Source organism: Nycticebus coucang, chromosome 8, assembly GCF_027406575.1.
Source record: "Nycticebus coucang isolate mNycCou1 chromosome 8, mNycCou1.pri, whole genome shotgun sequence".
Lineage (NCBI taxonomy): Eukaryota > Metazoa > Chordata > Mammalia > Primates > Lorisidae > Nycticebus > Nycticebus coucang.
Genome location: NC_069787.1, coordinates 36764779 through 36783956, shown reverse-complemented (window position 1 = coordinate 36783956; position 19178 = coordinate 36764779). Strand labels below are relative to the sequence as shown.

The window sequence follows — 19178 nt, the reverse complement described above, 5'->3', positions numbered from 1 at the left end:
TGTGTTAATTTTTTGTAATAAGCAGAACCACAGATTACATTCTCTTCTTCTAAAATGGAAGGTTCAGAGTACAAGTGGGGGTTCCCATGGGCCTGGGGTCCCATCCCAGCTCAGATAAGCTATCCCCTCTCTAAGCCTCAAAGTCCTTACCTGCATTTTATCCACATCTTGTGGCTGGAGGACTAACTGAGCCTGACACATCATGGGTGATACCCACAGACCAAACACTCAGTGTATGCACTTATATCAACCTCCTCCTTGCATTTGACGCTGACATTCACATGCAGGGTAGCTCAGTAGGTGTGTTTGCTCACTGAAGTCTAAATCCTTTGAATGAAGGTCTAGGGAGTCATACATCTTGGTTGTTTTTAAACAAGTGGTTGGGATTCTTTGTATATTTGAGGTCCAGCTGCCTTTACAGTAAAACCATGAGTCATGTACCTTCAGAAGTTCCGACAGGCTATCCCATTATTACCTGAGAAAGTACTTACCCTTTGAAAATATTAATGATGGTAAAAAGCGAGTCCTTTAAGCCTTCTGTCCAAAGTGAACTTTCAGATGTCTGCTGGTCACTTGAGATCACTGGATCTCGGTTTCTGATGTTCTATGCTAAGCGTTCTGACTTTCAGAACCCCCATCAGCAATATTCACATTATAATGAGCTTTCACTAATTGAATCTGTTTGGTTCAAGTATATAAATATAAAATCCAATAAAGAGGTGTTTACCCCCAAAATATACTATGTCACTCCCCGCACAGCAGCTGGTGTTAAATTCAACCTGTTATTGGTCAGATGGATAACAGATTCCTTGACCACAGGACAGTGATCATAGATATTGCAGAAAGGGTCTCATGGTGATGTTTTTTACCTGGTATTTCTCATCTGGCAACAGTGAGAGATGACATAGTTTGTTAATGTGATTAGCCAAACCGAGAGTTGCTGATACTCACTTGAGATCAGAAAAATATCACAACAGAAGGATGTTATTTCAAGATTCATGCATTTACTATTACTACACGATTGGGGCTTTTTGATTTTTTTTTTTCCTTTTCTATTTTAGAAGCTTGCTTCTTGGAACGCTGTGTGCTGATGCCCTCTTCTGGTTATATTGCTGAAATTATTCCCAACAAACCAAATTTGTTTGAGTTGGTAAATAAACTTGAATTGGGTTTTAAGGAGCATTTTGATTTAGGATTTGGCAGCTTATTTTAGGGAAATAAAAGATGGGGAGAAGGAATTATTTCTCTTTCAATGATTCCAATTATTGCGAGCTTGGGGGACCTCAGTTTTTATAGAGTGCTGATAAGGTGTGGGAACAGTAAAATTTGGGGAACTTAAAATTATTTTTAAACTTTCACAAGACCACACTAAAGAAAACTATCCCCAATGAAATGCATGTTTCCCTGTCATAGTAGAAGTCTTTTAAAATTCTATTTTGATAAAAACTTACTGAGGCAGGAAGCATTCTTGTAATAAAGGGATGGCCGAGCCTGGAATACATGTCAGAAGCCAGGAAGTGAGAAAGTTGGCCATGAAAGTCAGAACGCTTAGCATAGAACAACAGAAACCGAGGCCCAGTGATCTCAAGTGACCAGCAGACATCTGAAAGTTCACTTTGGACAGAGGACTTGAAGGACTCGCTTTTTACCATCATTGGTATTTTCAAAGGGTAGGTACTTTCTCAGGCAATAATGGGATAGACTGTTGGAACTTCTGAAGGTACATGACTCATGGTTTTACTGTAAAGGCAGCTGGACCTCAAATACACAAAGAATCCCTTAGCTTAATTCCAACCACTTGTTTAAATGAGAAAGTACTTTGAAATAATCTTTCTCCCTTCCTTCCTTTATTCCTGTTTATTTTTCTTTCTCCTTTGTTTCCTTATTCCCCTCTCTTTCCCTTCCCTCCCCCTTCCCACTGTATCTACTTTATTTATTTCAAAATATTAAGAGGGTACAAATGTTTTGATACATGGCTTGAGTCAGGGCTATAACTGTGTCTACTAATCACCCAAATAGTGTTCATTGTACCCATAAAATAATGTTTCTTAAAGACTAGACGGCAGCTACCTTCACAGGGTGGGGAGAGAGTAGGTTATAAATATGCAGATTCTTTAAGTCAGACCAATTTAATCAGAACCTCAGGTCAGGGTGGGCCTTAGGAATCCACATTTTTAATAATTTTCTCAGATATTTCCTAATGCACACTGAGATTTGAGAACCACTGTTTTATTTATTTATTTATTGAGTTGTACCTTGAGCTTTACAGAATTTTATTTGTTTTTAAATTTAATTTTTTATTAAATCATAACTGTATACATTTATGGGGTACTATGTGATGATTTGATATACAATGTGGGATGCTTAAGTCAAACTGATTAACGTAACTATCACTTCACTTGTTTTTTGTGATAAGACAAAATTTATAATTTACTTAGTTGTTTTGAAATGTAGCCTTGCATTGTGTACATTAGGCGATATCCCACCAAATATTTATCCTCCCTCCTCCTCCTCCCTCTTCCCCCCCCATCCTCTCTCCTTCTTCTTTTTGGACTATATTTGTGTTTTATCATTTGTGCATCTTTATATTTCCAGCATCAAATATACTACCTAAGTATTTGTTGAATGAATGAATGAATTTGCCATAAAATAACACTTTTCTGAAATGTATGTATGTGAACTTTGGGCAAGAGCTGGTAATCAGTGTTCCGTAAAAATAATGAAGTTATGACAAAGGGGGCAGTGCCTATGGTTCAAGGAGTAGGGCGCAGGCCCCATATACCGGAGGTGGCAGGTTCAAATCCGATCCTGGCCAAAAACTGCAAAAAAACCACAAAATTATGAAAAAAGCAAGAAAAAATAAATTTGGGAAAATGCATTCTGTGTTAGTTGTATGTTCAAGTATTTTAGCTTTCTGTAGGTGACTGGGGAAGGTGAAGAGAGACTGGGGATAAGAAAAAACTTTCTTTTCTCATAACTGGATTCTACTTGCTAAATATAGTTGAAACTTGGGGCAACCTTAAGTGTTCTGGACAGTTTCTATACATTAAAACAGTTGTTCTCAAAGGATTAACAAACTGTGGTAATGTATACCGTGTATATGTAAAGATGGAAACTTTACATTTTTTATGTAAAAAATTTTTTATGTTTACTTACCTGGATGGAGTTGGAACATATTCTTCTTAGTAAAGTATCTCAAGAATGGAAAAAAGTATCCAATGTACTCAATACTATTATGAAACCAATATGTAATCACTTACATTGAATAGTATTCCACAGTATACATATATCACAGTTCGTTAATCCTTTGAGAACCACTGTTTTAATATATAGAAACTGTCCAGAACACTTAAGGTTGCCCCAAGTTTCAATTATATTTAGCAAGTAGAATCTGGTTATGAGAAAAGAAAGTCTTTTCTTGTCCCTGAGTCTTTCTTCACCGTCCCCAGTCACCTGCGGAAAGCTAAGACACTTGAACACACAACTAACACAGAATGCATTTTCCCCAATTTATTTTTTCTTGCCATCGTCATAACTTTTTGAGAATTAATCAGCTATTATTTTTACTGAACACTGATTACTAGCTCTTGCTCAAAGTTCACATATATACATTTCAGAAAAGTGTCATTTTATGGCAAATTCATTCATTCGCTCAACAAATACTTAGGTAGTATATTTGGTGCTGGAAATATAAAGATGCACAAAACCAAACAGGATTCCTGCCCTAATGTCTAGTGCAAAGGCAGACATTAATCACATTATTTCAGAAATGTGTTATTTTAATAGTGATAGACATTAAAAAGAAGGTTATATGGTACTGTAAGATCTTGGAGGGGTTTAGTGCAGTTGGGTGGTTGGGCAAGATATTCAGTTGGTTTGGCAGCATTAACTGATTGACCTAAGATTTGAGGATGAAGAAAGTTTTCATGGGGTGAAACACACAATTCCTGGTGACTGAGGACCATTTTAATGTGATGTCATAGTGAATGAAGGATCACAGCGTCTAAATCCCAGACTCCTGTATTTTTTTTTTTTTTTGAGACAGATTCTCACTATGTCGCCCTCAGTAGAGTGCCATGGTGTCACAGCTCACAGCAACTTCAAACTCTGGGGCTTAAGTGACTCTCTTGCCTCAGCCTCCCAAGCAGCTGGGACTACAGGTGCCCACCATGACACCTGGCCACTTTTTTCTTGTAACTGGCACTGTTGTTTGGCAGGCCTGGGCTGGGTTCGAACCTGCCAGCTATGGTGTATGTGGCTGGTGCCCTAAACGCTGAGCTACAGGTGCCAAGCCCCAGACTCCCGATTGACGCTGAAATAAACGCCATTGGTTGGGTTGAGAGACAGGAGGATTCTGAGTTGTATAGACCTGGAGTAGATTTCCAGATCCATTATTTTCTAGCTATAGGTCCCTGGGGCAATTCAATTAACTTTGCTATGATATAGTTCCATGATTTTTGAATGGAGATGATAATATGCGGGACGTTCATTTCCCTTCAACAACAGAACCCTTCTTTTTCTTGGGGAACTAACCCCTCTTTTCCACCTTTATGGGAGCTAATTGCACCTCCCCCTGAGAGTTAAGTGAGTGTTCCAGGGTGGGTGGGACATGTGGCCCAGGACTGGCCAATCAGCTTAGTATCTCCTTGTCTGCTGTGATTGGTGCATAGAGGGGCACATGACCATATTGGGCCAATCAGAGCTTAGTTGGGGCCTGTTCTGGAACCATTTTGGGGGAGGGCGCTGTCTTCCTCCTGGGGACTGGTAAAGAAGGTGTTGTAAAGTTTGGGTTGCTGGAATCTACTATGTGGCGAGATCTCTGCTCAGTAAAGTCAGCTCAGAGGAGAGCAGAGCCAAGAAATAGTATAGACAGAGAGACTGAGTCTTGGTGACATTGTTTGAGCCCTGGACCCAGCCATGCCAGAAGACTCTTCAGTTAATTACTAGTTTAATTATCTAACCAGTATAGTTCATCTCCTTTTAAAACTTAAGCTTTGTGGGATGGCGCCTGTGGCTCAAAGGAGTAGGGCGCCGGCCCCATATGCTGGAGGTGATGGGTTCAAACCCAGCCCCTGCAAAAAACAAACAAACAAAAACAAACAAACAAAAAAACTTAAGCTTTGTTGGGTTGATTCTTGTCATTTGCAGCTAGAATATAAATATAAATGCTATTCAGGGTAACTGTGGAGTTGAGTGGGAAAAACAGACATTCATTGAGAGTACAAGTCACTCATCTACTTACATATCTTAAAATTCTTCTTCATGGTTAACTATTTTAATATTGTATTCCAAGATGTCTACTGCTGTATTCTAAAGCATTTTACATTATCCAACAACTTCTTATCAATTTAGCAATTTTCTGAAAGCAGAACATGGTTTTTAGTAATATTTTCTATAGGGAATGAAAGACAAGTTATAGACATAGGAACTACATCGGTTCCATCTGATGCCAAGTAATTCAGTTCTAGAACATTTGGGGTACATAAATCTCTTTGGGCCCCAGCTCCATCTAAATTCTTGGAGTCTAAGGTACTTGTAATCAACACCTTTGTTAGGTTTCACATTTGGCTGCCTAGGAGGCCATTTAACCATGCAGTTTCCTCTGACGTGAAATTGGGCAAAGGCTTGTCCTTACTGTAGTACAGAAATAATGTAAAGATAAGCTTGATGGGCTCAGCGCCTGTGGCTCAAGCAGCTAAGGCGCCAGCCACATACACCTGAGCTAGTGGGTTCGAATCCAGCCTGGGCCTGTCAAACAACAATGATGGCTGCAACCAAAAAATAGCCAGGCATTGTGGTGGGCGCCTGTAGTCCCAGCTACTTGGGAGGCGGAGGCAGGACACTCGCTTGAGCCCAGGAGTGAGAGATTGCTGTGAGCTGTGATGCCATGGCACTCTACCCAGGGCAACAGCTTGAGGCTCTGTCTCAAAAAAAAAAAAAAGAAAAGAAAAAGAAAAGAAAAGCTTGATGAGCTCTTTCGAAACTTGAAGCAACCATATATAAATATAAGTGACTTAAAGGAAAATGGGGCAGGAAACGTCTCAGAAACACTTTGAAGACCAATCAAAAGCTGATTTTAACCAGAAATCTTCTGAGCATAGTAGAAAAATATTTTTAAAATAAAAAGATGGTAGAGTTGAGAATTTTCTAAGCTGGTATAGGTGATAAGTTGCACATTTATCATTAGTATCCAATGCATTGCTTCTCTAAGGGTTGTATTTGGACCACCTGTATCAGTATCTCCTGGGATGCCTGTTAAATGTACGGATTGCAGTACCCATCCCAGACCTACTGCATCAGAGTCTTCTGGAGGACACCTTGGGAGCTGCATTTAAATAACAGATGAGACAGCAGGCCCAAGCCCACACTGGGAGAGCTCCGTCTCATAGTACAGGAATGCTCAAGTCTCTGGGACAGGAGCACCCTGCAGTTGCTTCATCCCCTCACAGTAGTTGAGGCAGACTCCAGTCAGCTCCATAATAATTTTAGCCCTGATCCTTACAAAATTGGGAATTGCTGCTTTGTTTAACACCCGCTGAGGATTATGTCCTTTGCTCCTAGCTAGTAAAAGTCCCTTTACAACCTATCATTTGGTTCCCCAAAGTAGAAGCCTTAAAAGGAAATTTCACTTGAGAATTTTAACACTTCTGTGTTATAAACAAAAAAGTAGATTTTAACATTTTCTGTGTTATAAACAAAAAAGTATACACATGTGTGCGTGTGGAGGGCAGGGGAGGAATTTGGGGATGCTGATTGTTGATACCTTCTCTTCTTTTTAGGTGTTTCTAACAATTTTCCTTGGATTAAATCTTACATATTAAATCATAATTGTGTTGGAAATTATTTGTGTTGTCCACTTTCTGTAAAATACATTCCACAAGACCATCTGAATTGAAAGAAATAAAGATTCAGTCGGTCCCTTTGGTAGATTCACTTTGTGTTTGGTGGTTTCCACACAGTCCTCCCTCTGAAGTTGCCTGGGAGCAGGCATAGGCTCAGGGAGCCTGTTCCCTTCCCCAGCTTCCTCACTCTGCCTCGAATTTAACCCGAGTAGTTCTCCTGGTTTCACGTTCACATTTTGAATGTCAGTGCTAGGGTTTGGTGGCTAAAAAGAAACTGGAAACTGAATGCATGGCTGAATTCCACATTGCATGCAGCTGTAGGGCACTGACTGTCACTGCCTGGATCGCCATCCTTTTCTTCACAGGACCTGGGATATTTTTGCTTCCTCTGAATTGGGCCAGGATTGGTGGCCTTGAACTTTTCTCTTGGACTCTTTCAAAGAGAGTAGGTTTTTTCTTTATCATTTTGTGCTTCTAAGGTGATCACTTAAATAAGGGAGAATAGAAAAAAAGGGGAAGAATAAAAAAATTATGCAGCATTTTCTAGGTAGGACACCTGGGTTACCTGTGCATGTTGTTGTGGTGCACAGGACAGGGATGGAAGAGAAGACCTGAGTTCTCACCCTGGCTCCCCCACTAACTTTTTGATGGTGGGGTTGTCATGTCACCTCTTCAGGTCACAGAAGTTAAGGGAGGGATCTGATTCAGGTTGAAACCGAAGGTTTAATTTGGGGCACTGACGTCCCGATGTACCTTGATGGTTCTTTAAAGTTAGTGAGAATCACATGCACATAAAAACAACTCACAAAATCCCCGTATGCTTCTCTCCTGCCCTTCCAGGAAAGATGCTTGTCTTCAGATGAGCTGTGCCTTTGACGATTTTTGGAAGTGAGCAGAGCTTGCTTTTTAGCTTCTGTGTAATTCTCGTCTTCTCTTGGTAGAAGGCTCAGTGTGAAGGCCCTAACACCTCTGTGCCATTTGCACTGCCTTAGAAAAGTCATTCTCTCTCCTTCAGCTCTCTTCTTATTGAACAGATGTGGATACACTGATATTTCCAGCATATTTCCCCTTGCTGCTTTCAAGAAGAGCTCCTCCACTTCACACACACAAAAAATCCTCTCTCGAATAAGAGGTCAACTGCTTTTCTGAAGCACTTCATCATTTCAAATCATCTCAGAGAAGAAATGCATGGACAGGAGAGCATTGACAGGAGCTGCCTCCAAGTGGGAAGGGCGATTCTACCTGATGGTGAGAGGACCACGTGTCCATGTCCTCTGGGAAGTTGCCAGCAGCCCCTCTCCAGAGAACACAGTGTCTCCTTTTCCAGAACCATCTGACGCGTGCCTGTGCTTTGTTCTCTCTTCCTTTGTCTTTTCTCTTCCAACAAACATTTCCTGAATGCGCTAGAGACTGTATGGAGTGTGGTAAGGGAAAGAGGGAAGGACACGAAGAGAACCTGAAACAGAACGGGCCCTACCGCAGCACACAGTGTGGCGGGGAGGCCGGGCGCTCTCCCAAGTGATTCTGAGAGCGGCTGCCAAGTGCAATGAGGAGAACCACCTGCTGAGGACTGTCCGTGACTCAGCACTGCCTCTTCTGACGCATCTTGTCTCCCCATTCATGTGCTATCTTTAGAGTGGACACTGAAGTGTTGCTTTTACCTGCCCAGCATCTGTTTCTCCTCCTGGTAATGGCATCCCGCTTTTGCATTGAAGATAGCCCAGTGGGACAGACCGTCCATTAGAGTGCCACCCCTCACTCTTGCCAAAAGCTGGACATGTATCCCAGGCTGACTAACTGAATTCTCTCCCTCTCTCGGAAATGTGAACCTTGAGTGGACTGATGCTAGGATAGAAAATGGCCAGAGCCAATTCTTCCTCTGACCATGCCAGTGACAGTGTTCCCACCACCTAGATTTCCGGAGCTACCCTAGGCCTTGTCCTTTAGAGGGATGAGAACTTCAGCCTTTTCAACAATCCTATGAGCTACCTCCACAGCCTTCCATACATTCATTTTTATTTAAAACTTCCATGAGCTTGACTCTATTTCTGTTGTTTGCATAAACGAGACTCTAAGGGATACCTTCCTGGACCTAAGACCAGACCTCATTGTTCTCTATGTCTTCACACAGTGCCCCACACAAAGTAGGTGCTCAACAAATATTAGTCAGTTGACAGTCTAAGAAAATGTATCTCAGGATGAAAATGGCTTCCATTGCTTAGCCAGGTGCTATTTTGGGGCATGGGCATTATTCCAAAATTTTTCTTCTGGGTAATTTACTTCTTAAGGTTTTGTTGTTCCCTATAACAATAATGAAAGCAAAGATGACCTCTTGCTAACAGCCATAGAACTGCACTTTGCCTTAGCAGTAGGGAAAAGACTTGAGTAGATCTGTAGAGGGTATAGCCTTAGAAGTTTAAAGTTGCTAGAACCTTCAAGGTCGTTTAGACCTAACAGGGAGGTGTGGTTTTATAGTGAGGTCTCAGAATTAGTAGCACTCTTATCATGAGTCAATAACTCAGTAAGTACCTTTTGTTGCTGAATTACAAGTTGACTCATTTTTGTGATGTCTTTCAGTGTATGTTATAAATTACATTTTTGGAAATTGAATTATAGCTTAAATGCTCTTCTGGAACCTGCAAACTAAAAACAGGCAAGGGGTACATTCCTTTGTAAACTGGAGAGTCCTGATGCAAAACCCAAATAAAACAAAAACAAGGTGGGGGGAAGAAGGGAAGAGGGAAGCTTTGAAACGACATGTATTACATGGAAATGATCTTAAGAAACATTCAAGAGAATAAAGATATTATTTATGTATTACCAGTGTATTAGTGTCAACCTCTGCTTTGATATCTGTATGTACATATACACAGATGTTCCTCACAGCACTGTTAGTAATAGCCCAAATTAGGAAAGCCTAGAACTCCATTACAAAAGGAAAAGGCTACAGCTATTAGAGCCAGAGATAAACATACAAAAAATGGAAAAGTATCTATAATAACTTGTATGAAAAAACAATTTGTACAGCAACATAAAGGATTTGGTTAGCTTTGGTTAAAAAAAGTCTGTCTCTAAAGGTACATTCCAAACTATTAAACTTGGTTACAAAAGGTTGGTTAAGATTTTCAGAAACCCAGGCACCACTAAGAGTGAAGTGGTCCCCTGCAGGTAAGTCAAAATCAAACATACTAAATAATAAAATAGAGGTAAAAGTCTAACTACATTCTGACTTTTCTCATAATGCCTATCTCATTGCTTTTAGAAAGACTAAATTCTTTTTGTTGTTGTTGTTGTTGGTAGGGGGGATACAGTCTTACTCTGTTGCCCAGGCTAAAGTGCTGTGGCCTCAGCTAAGCTCAGAGCAACTGCAAACTCCTGGGCTCAAGTAATCCTCCTGTCTCAGCTTCCCAAGTAGCTGGGACCACAGGTGCCTACCACAATGCCTGGCTAATTTTTCTATTTTTAGTAGAGATGGGGTCTCACTTTTGCTCAGGCTGGTCTTGAACTCCTGAGCTGAAGAGATCCTCCCACCTCAGCCTCCTAGAGTGCTAGGATTATAGGCATGAGCCACCATGCCTGGCTAGAAAGACTAAGTTTTTTAAAGCCAGTGTTAATGTCCTTACTGCCCTAATCAGACACATGCTGGCAGGGGACTGGGCAGTGACGAGAATCTACTCTCCCTGACCTATCTTATTATATATGTCTCCATTGTTAGAATTAAGAAATGATGAGTGTGCATTGTTAAAAATAGGAAAAAGAGAATGAGGGAACTCTTTGGGTGCTAGAAACGTTCTGTTTCTTCCTCTGAATGGTGGTTACATGAGAATATAGAAAATTTCACTGAGCTAAATGCTTGAGCTTTGTGTATTGTTTACAGTTATACCGCAGTTAAAAGGCATCCATTCATCCTGTCAAATCTTTAATAGTGATGTCTCTTAAGACAGATATTAGAGCTGAAGAATTACCTGCACCAATACAAAAAATCTTTTCTTCCATCTCTTCCAGACATTCTTACCGATGGCCCATAAATACCTAAGGGAAAGGAGAAAGACCAGAGCTGGATTAGTGCCTGAGTGAGTGGATTGGTGAACGCATTTTGCCACAAAGTGTGATCCTCATAAGCAAGGAATACACGTGGCTCAGAAACAGCACAGATTTGGGAGCCTGTGGTTGGGCACAAGGATTGCAGACATCCTTCACTTCCACTTGCCCATGGGAATTGTGGCCCATCATCAAACTTGACTTAGCTTCCTTGACTGATGCTAGAAAGCACCTTGGAAAACATTACATGGCAACTTAATTTGTAAATGTGCTAAAAGGTAGGGAAACTCCTGAAAGACGTTGCACAAGAAAGAAAAAAAGAAGTGATAAATCTCACAGCTCTAAACCCTTGTGCCTTCTGTCAAATTTCATTCAGGAAAATCTTCCCGTTTTCTTTTGCTGTAATTCTGAAAACACTGGTACATTACAGAGACAAAGTTCCAAGTCAATCTAGGAAGTCCTTTCTACTCCCTTCTTTCTTTTCTAAATGTTTTTCTGTTGATGGAAATGAATCTTTACACAGTAAAAATGAAATAAAAAGGAAGATTAAGAATCCCCAGAGGCATAGCTCAGAGCTGTTTGGAGGTTTTAAGATCAATGTTACTCATTCATTCATGAGTTATCCCATTTGCCTTGTAGGTTGTTATGTGAACTGGCATTTTGATCTAGGAAGTGAGGGGGGTGGTTTTCAGGAAGAAAGGACAGACCTGGTCATACTCAAATGCATTCAAATACTTGAATTCTAAAACTGGCTTTACCTGCTATCAACAACCACTGGAAAACTTCCAAGTCCTTATTTCACATAAAATCAGAAAGAATTTCTGTTTTGGAACATAATGGAGAATGGACCTAATTAAAATTTTTACTGTGTGACAAATTTCCGGGGCTCCTAGGAGGGGCTGGCAGCCAAAAATCTACTCAGCCCTTCAAGGCAGGAAACCAAGAGTCATTGTAAGTCCTTCACTTTCCTCACCCTTATTCCTCAGGGGTCAAGGGCAGCTGATTCTTTACCCTCTGGAGATTTCCTCACTCTGCCCCCTCTTCCTGTTTCCTACTTCCACTATTTCAGCCCCTGCCCATATTTCCATGTCCATGGACAACTGTAGAGGAACCTCTTCATTGCCTTCACGGACACAAGAATGATTTTCATTCTATTCCTGGCTGTGAGACAGAGCTGACCAGCTGGGAACCCTATCATACCTTTTCCCTGCTGAAACTCTTTTGGTGGCCCCCCCATTCACATGAAAGGTGCCCCAGACTTTATCCTCTCACACTCTACTTTTGTGATTTGTCCCTTATCTGTCTACCTATTCTATGATTTGCTTGATACTCATTACATGAATAAATTAATTTTGAAAGGAAGCTTTATATTATGGTAGTGATTTTCCACTGGTATGCCATGAGAGGATCTTAGGTGTGCTGCAAAAAAGTTTAAAGTTCATTAATTACATCATTTTTGAAAGAAGTTCACAGTGCAGTAAGTATTTTTCCTTTTTTTTGATCAACATAATTTAAGTGTGCCGTGGAAGTTTAACTATAGGTTCAAGTGTGTTGTAAGATAAGAAAGTTTGAAAAACACCGTATTATAGGCTTGATACACTCATAGTAGAAATTCCATAGTTGACCACTCCTTGCATTGATTACCTTAGGTTGACCTAATTTTCAAAGACCGGCCATGTACCACATGTATTTATCAGTACAGTAGGCTTAGTTTCTTATGTTGAGCACCTCTGAATGTTGACCAGTTTGTAAGACTGTCCCTTGGGCGGTCAATTTACTGTAGTAATAAGTCTGTATTTTAAAATTTGCATTATTTTCATTGTTGTATTGTTGTCATTTTTAAATTGTTTTTTTAAAAAATATTTTTGATGTAAGGTTGGTTGAATCTGTAGCTGTGGAACTTGCAGATATGGGAGGTCAACTGTATTTAATTCCTGGTCATCTGTTTATCACTAAAACCATCTTGCGTACCATCAGTGGGATGAATGTACACTCAGAAACAAAGTCCATGGGGGGGAAAAGTCCAGCATCTTGATCTGGCACAAAACCTCTTCATTTTCTGTCTCTGCTTGGTTGCCTAGACTCAAGCTTCTGCACACTGTGTTGTCTGTGAATCCTGACCACACCAGAGAGTTTCACACCTCCCCAACTTTGTATAACTGTGCTGCTTGGAATGCCTTCTGCCTGCTCCTTATGTTAGAACTCATATTCTTCCTCCCTTTAAATTCTTACCTAATGTCATCCTTTCAACTTTGTAACTAATTCTGCTGTTACAATTATCCCATAGCTCAAATTTATTTGTTTTTGTATTTATTATTCCGTTGGACTGTGAGTGCCGGGAGGAAAGGAGCCCTGTTCTTTCTTTCTAAATTCCTATTACAGAAACTTGTTCTTTCTGAATTCCTATCAGTTCCATAAATATGGTTAAGTAGTGAATAGATATTTTTAATATTTTAATTGGTTTTACATGCCATGTTCTTGAGAGACCAGAGCTATATTTATAAAGATTTCTCATGAGATCTAAAAATTTCAGAAAACAGGCAATCCATTGCCAAGTTCTTTGAACTTTGCTTCTGAAGTATACCCTATCTCTTTCCATCCTCACTGCTATGCCCCACTCAAGCCACCATCACCCCACCTGGACTGCACAAGAGCCTCCTAATTGCTTTCACATTCACAGGAAGGGGCAAGAGAAAAAGCAGAGAGATGAGCACAGAGATGGCCATGAGGCTGCAGCAGGACAGGTGGTGGCTGGACTGAAGCTGAGGCAGTGCGTGTGCTTGGATGACTGCTAAGTTTATTAGCCCTGCATGGCTCTGGGGCCAACATGGTCAAGTGTGCTGTTAAATGGATCACTTAGCTGTCTTGACCAGTGCTTGAAATAATATATTAATATATTCATGGCAGAAATGGATATGAAAGGGAGGCTCAGCCAGGGCTAAAGAGGGAGCCACACACAGAGAGGGAGAGTTATTGGCCTGTAACAGTTGAGAGTACAGTCTTCCAGGTACAGTTCTACCAGTTACTGTGAGATGCTGGCAAGATACTCAACCTCTTAGTGCACTGTAAAACAGGGCAGAGATACATGGTTCCTCATTCACAGAATTGTTGTGAGCAGAAGAGATAAAGCTTGTGAAGTTTAAGAATGAGCCATGGCAGAAAACAGATGCACAATAAATGTCACTCCTATCATAAAATCTCTCTGCGTACAGAGGAAGATATATTAGCAGTAATCACTAAAGACGTGAAACCAAATCTCGGCTTATGTACATAGGCAAGTGGTCGACTTAGAAGATCAAATGAAAATAGTGGGCAAAAGTTTTTATATTTTTGGCTGTAACAGTCTCACATTTTTCCAGAATTATATGTGGCAGCTACTACGTGTGCCCCTTACCTCGCATCCGCATAAAGAGATTTGAAACAATGAATACAGGTGCAACGTCTAACATGTGTATAATTTTATTTTTTATTTTTTTAATAGTTAAGAAATGGAATTTTTTTAATAGTTTGAAAATGGAAGTAGGAAAAGGAATTCACTAGAAGCCACAGAATGTAATTCATATTGAATCATTAACTTTTCTTTCAGAATAAAGATAACAGCTACTACTTAGTATAATGTTACTAGTTTTCTGAGCTGGGCCAGTCACTTTAAGTGAATTGATTATAGTCACCTGGAAGGGTTAAGAGTTCGCACGGGGAGAGGTGTTTCTTGGGTTTGTGTGCAGTCTTGAATCAATTGCTAGACTTATCTTACCTTGATTTTCTCATCTATACAATGGGGATAGTAGTAATAGCACCTACTTTAAGGATTATGAGGATTAAAGTAGAAAATGTGCTTAAAACAATACCTGGCACAAAGCAAATACTATCAGCCACACCATTATACTAGTATTCCCATTTTAGTGGGAAAGGTGCCCCAGACTTTATTCTCTCACACTCCACTTTTGTGATTTGTCCCACATCTGTCCACCTATTCTATGATTTGCTTGATATTCTTTTTTTTTTTTTTTTTTTGCAGTTTTTGGCCGGGGCTGGGTTTGAACCTGCCACCTCCGGCATATGTGGCTGGCGCCCTACTCCTTTGAGCCACAGGCACCGCCCTACTTGATACTCTTTACATGAATAAATTAATTCTACAGTTGGAATTCCCACAGCTGAATGACAGCCAGAATTTTTTTCTTTTTTTGAGACAGAGTCTCACTCTGTCACCCAGGCTAGAGTGCCATAGCATCAGCCTAGTTCACAGCACTCTCAAACTCCTGGGTTCAAATGATCCTCCTGTCTTAGCCTTCCAAGTAGCTGAACCTACAGGTGCCCACCATAACACCTTGCCAATTTTTTAAAGACAGGGTCTTGCTCTTGCTCAGGATGGTCTTGAACTCCTGAGCTTGAGGGATCCACCTGCCTCAGTCTCCCAGAGTGCAAGGATTACTTACAGTCCTGAGCCATTGTGCCCAACCAGAATTTAAACTCAGAACAGTCTAATTCTAAAGTGTCCTCTTTATCACAGTCTTCTCCCTCACATTCTAGTTGATAAACCTTGGTTTCCTTTTTGAAGTAAGAACTTGAATTGCTATTCTAATAGAACAGAGGGGATTTCTGGTTAAAGGCTTCTGAATGGGAAAGCTGGTGGGATCAGAGAAAAATTAACAATTCTTCTTTGGAAAGTATCAGTTGGTTTGTGTGAGGGAGGGGTTTTCCCTCCGAAGTTTTCCTCAGAATTTATTGCTAATTTGGCACCTACCAGAAGGTGTCAAAACCAAGAAAAACGGAGGGCTGCAATGTACTGTTTCTGTCTAGTCAGCTCTGGCTATTTATTTTCTTGGGCTGAAACATGCTCATTAAACAAGACGCACAGCACCTGGAGCAGATGGAAGTTCTGTTACTGCAGACACGCTTCCCTTCCAGTTCCTCGCACTACAGACAGAGCTAGCTGTGTGGGCATTAGTGGCCTCCACTCTCTCCTTCAGGCTGTCTGAATATGTGGAAATCTGGACTTACGATAGATAAATCAGCATTCTAGTGTTGTGAGCCGCATAATAGCTTAGTGGTTACAGCTCAGAGTAGAGGGAAAACACCTAGGTGGGAATTCTGGTTCTGTAATTAACTCTCCTTTGACTTAGCTGCCCTGTGCCTCAGTTTCCTCAGTTGTAAAATGGGGCTAAACTAATGTCTACCTCATAAGGTTGTTGTGGGGATTTGTGAAGATGCACTTCAAGTGTTTAGCATAGTAACTGACACACGTAAATGTTAGGCAAATGTTAGAAAAATGTTAGGCATTGTTGTCATGCTTATTACTATTAGTAGTAGTAGAAACAGTAGTCCTAGTAGAAAGAGTATAATTGCCAACATTGCAAAGGGCTTCTCTTTTGAGTCTTCATTTAAATTCAACTTTTCAGTGTATATCTATTGGGAAATAAAGGGAGGCACATATGTCCAGTTTTGGAACTTTACATCATGACTCTACTACATCTTTTCTTGTGGTATTTTTTAAAAACCCATGCCAGGTGGTCACTGGCATGCCTGTCATTTGCTGGGGTCATTTTAGTTATATGAGAGTTCAGAGTGAGCTTCAAAGGACTAATAAAAGAAGAAGATACATTTGGGTTGAACTCCCCAGGAATCTCCTAAACTGCTGAGTTATGGAAGACCCCTGGGCTCGGTGTCCCTCTGACCTGGAATTACTTGGCATGGCAGCACCATGGCAATTTTCTTGTAACTTTTCATTTTGTATATGAAAAAGGACAGTCTTCCCTCATGTAGTGCTGTTAATTTAATATGAATTGGTCATGTAGCTTTGCTTATTAAGTATCTACTAGGCTTAGCACCAGGCTTGAACATGATGAGTTAATGTGATAACTATTCATGGAATTTTTTTTTCTCTTAACAATTTTTTTATTAAATCATAATTGCGTGGGGAACATTTTTATTGTGTGGATGACTGAGGATAAGCTTCTAGTGCAGGGAAAAGGACATTTTCTAGAATTGTTTGCCGCTAAGCACCTGACAGAGGAATAAGGATGGCTGAGAGGAACATGGAAACCCATGACAGGCCACAGTTTCATATAAAGGAGGCATGAGGCTGAAAGTCCCTAGAGTTGGTACTGCTCTGGTCTAGGTGGAGAGTAAGATTCAGCTCTGAGAGGGGAAGATGTTGCATCTGTTCTCCTATCTGTCCCTCTGCTACTGTGCTGCCTGGTACATCATTAGTGATCATGAGGCAAGGCAGTTTTTCGGTTAAAAATGATTTTATAATTTTTAAAATCCTTTTAAATCTCTTTTTAATTGACAAATAATGAAGACCAGAGAGATTGAGTGATTTGCCTATAGCTAGTAAGTGGTTGTACCAATGATTTCATTCTAGGCAATTTAATCTAATTGGTATTCAGACATAATAAGATGAGAAAGAAGATAAAATAGAATTATAAACAATATTCAGTTAATCTAAACAGAGGCAGAAAAAGAAAAAAAGAGAACAAAGATCTAATGGGACAAACAGAAAATAGCAAGATAATGAATAGCAAAATAATAAATTTAGACCTATCTACACCATAAATTGCATTAAATATAAATAGACTAAATAATCCAATTAAAAGGCAGAGATCTTCAGTGTGAGTTAAAAAGTTAGACCCAACTCTGTGCTGTCTATAAGAAATGTACTTTATAAAAATGTCAATAAGTTAAAAATAAAAGGATAGAAAAGGCTATATAAAAATGCAAATAAGTTAAATATAAAAGGATAGAAAAGAAGTCTAAAGTTTTCTTTTTATCATTTTTTATTTATTTATTTTTTTATTGTTGGGGATTCATTGAGGGTACACAGAACCAGGTTACATTGATTGCTTTTGTTAGATAAGGACTCTCTTATAATTCTGTCCTGTCCCCCAAAGGTGTATCACATCCCTTGTCCCCTCAACCCCCACATCCTTTTATTTTAAAACACAGCTAACATTTACTATGCTAACAGTTTTTTTAAAAGCTGGATTGGCCATATTACTGTAATATAAAGTAAATTTCAGGGCAAAGAATATTTCTAGGGATAAAGAAGATCACTTCATAATGATAATGGGGTAACTTCACCAGAAAAGAGTAATAATCTTAATTGTTTATGCATCTAATAACAGAGCTTCAAAATATATGAAGCAAAAATGGACAGAACCGTAAGGAGAAACAAATCCAAAAGTATACTCAGTTATTTTGAGATCTTTCTCTTAGTAATTCATAGAAAATGAAGATAACAGAATATTCAAACAATGCTACCAACTGATTGATCTAATTGACATTTGTAGATAATAAGTCAATAGACATTTGTAGATAATAAGGAAGATAAGATGGAGTCCTAACAATATTTTATTAGTCTGGCCCAGTAGTCTGGTTTTAGAGTCTGTGCCAATAAGATGGGGTCTTGGAGGAGTGTGATGGTTTTGAAGAATAAGAAGTCTAGAACAGTGCATAGCTAAGAAAATAATAGAGAAAAGAGGACTTTGAGAAGATGGCTGAGGATTATAAACTATATCCCTTTTGAGGTTTGTTAAAATATGAGAGGAAAATTGGAATTGTTGTGAATTACTCCAGATTGCTAGAGTGTGTTCATTGAATGAATCCAAAGTGAAGCCCTGTGGTGCTCTGTATTTTAGTCAAGCTTCAGGTCCTTCATTATAGTTGAACTGAAAGGTTTAATTCTAGACCCAGGTATGATGCTTACTCTGACTTGGGAAAGTCTTTTCACATCTTTGAGCCTTAGTTTCTCTATCTGTAAAGTGAGGATTCGTTTATTCACTTTTTCACCCATGGAACAAATAATTTTCTGGATTTCTGCTACATGCCAGACCCTCTATTAAGGTACTGTGAGCAAAGGTGACAAATGTCCCTATTGATAAGGAACTCACAGTCTGCTGGGGAAGACAGACAACTATTGTATATGATGCATGTGACAATAGTAAGTAGTCTGGTGAAAAGAAAGCAGAGTAAAAGAGGGAGGACACAAGTGGGCCAGGGAAGGCTTTCTAAGAAGGTGTAGAGATGTGGACAAAGACGAGCCACTGGACATCTGGATGAGAGGGAAAAAACACCCAGGGCAGAAGAAATGTAAGGGACCAGGGCCCTGAGCTGGGGGTATACTCAGTACCTTTGTGGAAGAGCAAGGAGGCCCGTGAGCCTGGAGCAGCAATCAAGGTGAGACACACAGTAGCAACTCTGGCTTTTACTCTCACGAACTGGGAGTCCCTGGAGGTTTTCCAGCATTGGAGTGGCAGGATTTGACTCAAGTGTTTGTTTTTTAAAAAATTCCCCTGG

At 40.0% G+C, this 19178-nt stretch overlaps 1 protein-coding gene across 13 annotated transcripts in view; it reads right to left on the bottom strand.

Annotated features, from left to right (window-relative positions):
* CADPS (calcium dependent secretion activator) overlaps positions 1-19178 on the bottom strand; it is a 499139-nt gene that overhangs the window by 168007 nt on the left and 311954 nt on the right. For all 13 annotated transcript variants that reach the window (XM_053599820.1, XM_053599828.1, XM_053599822.1 and 10 more), the window contains exon 9: positions 10808-10874. In XM_053599820.1, coding sequence (XP_053455795.1) covers positions 10808-10874 — 67 coding nt within the window. The remainder of the gene's footprint in view (positions 1-10807; positions 10875-19178) is intronic.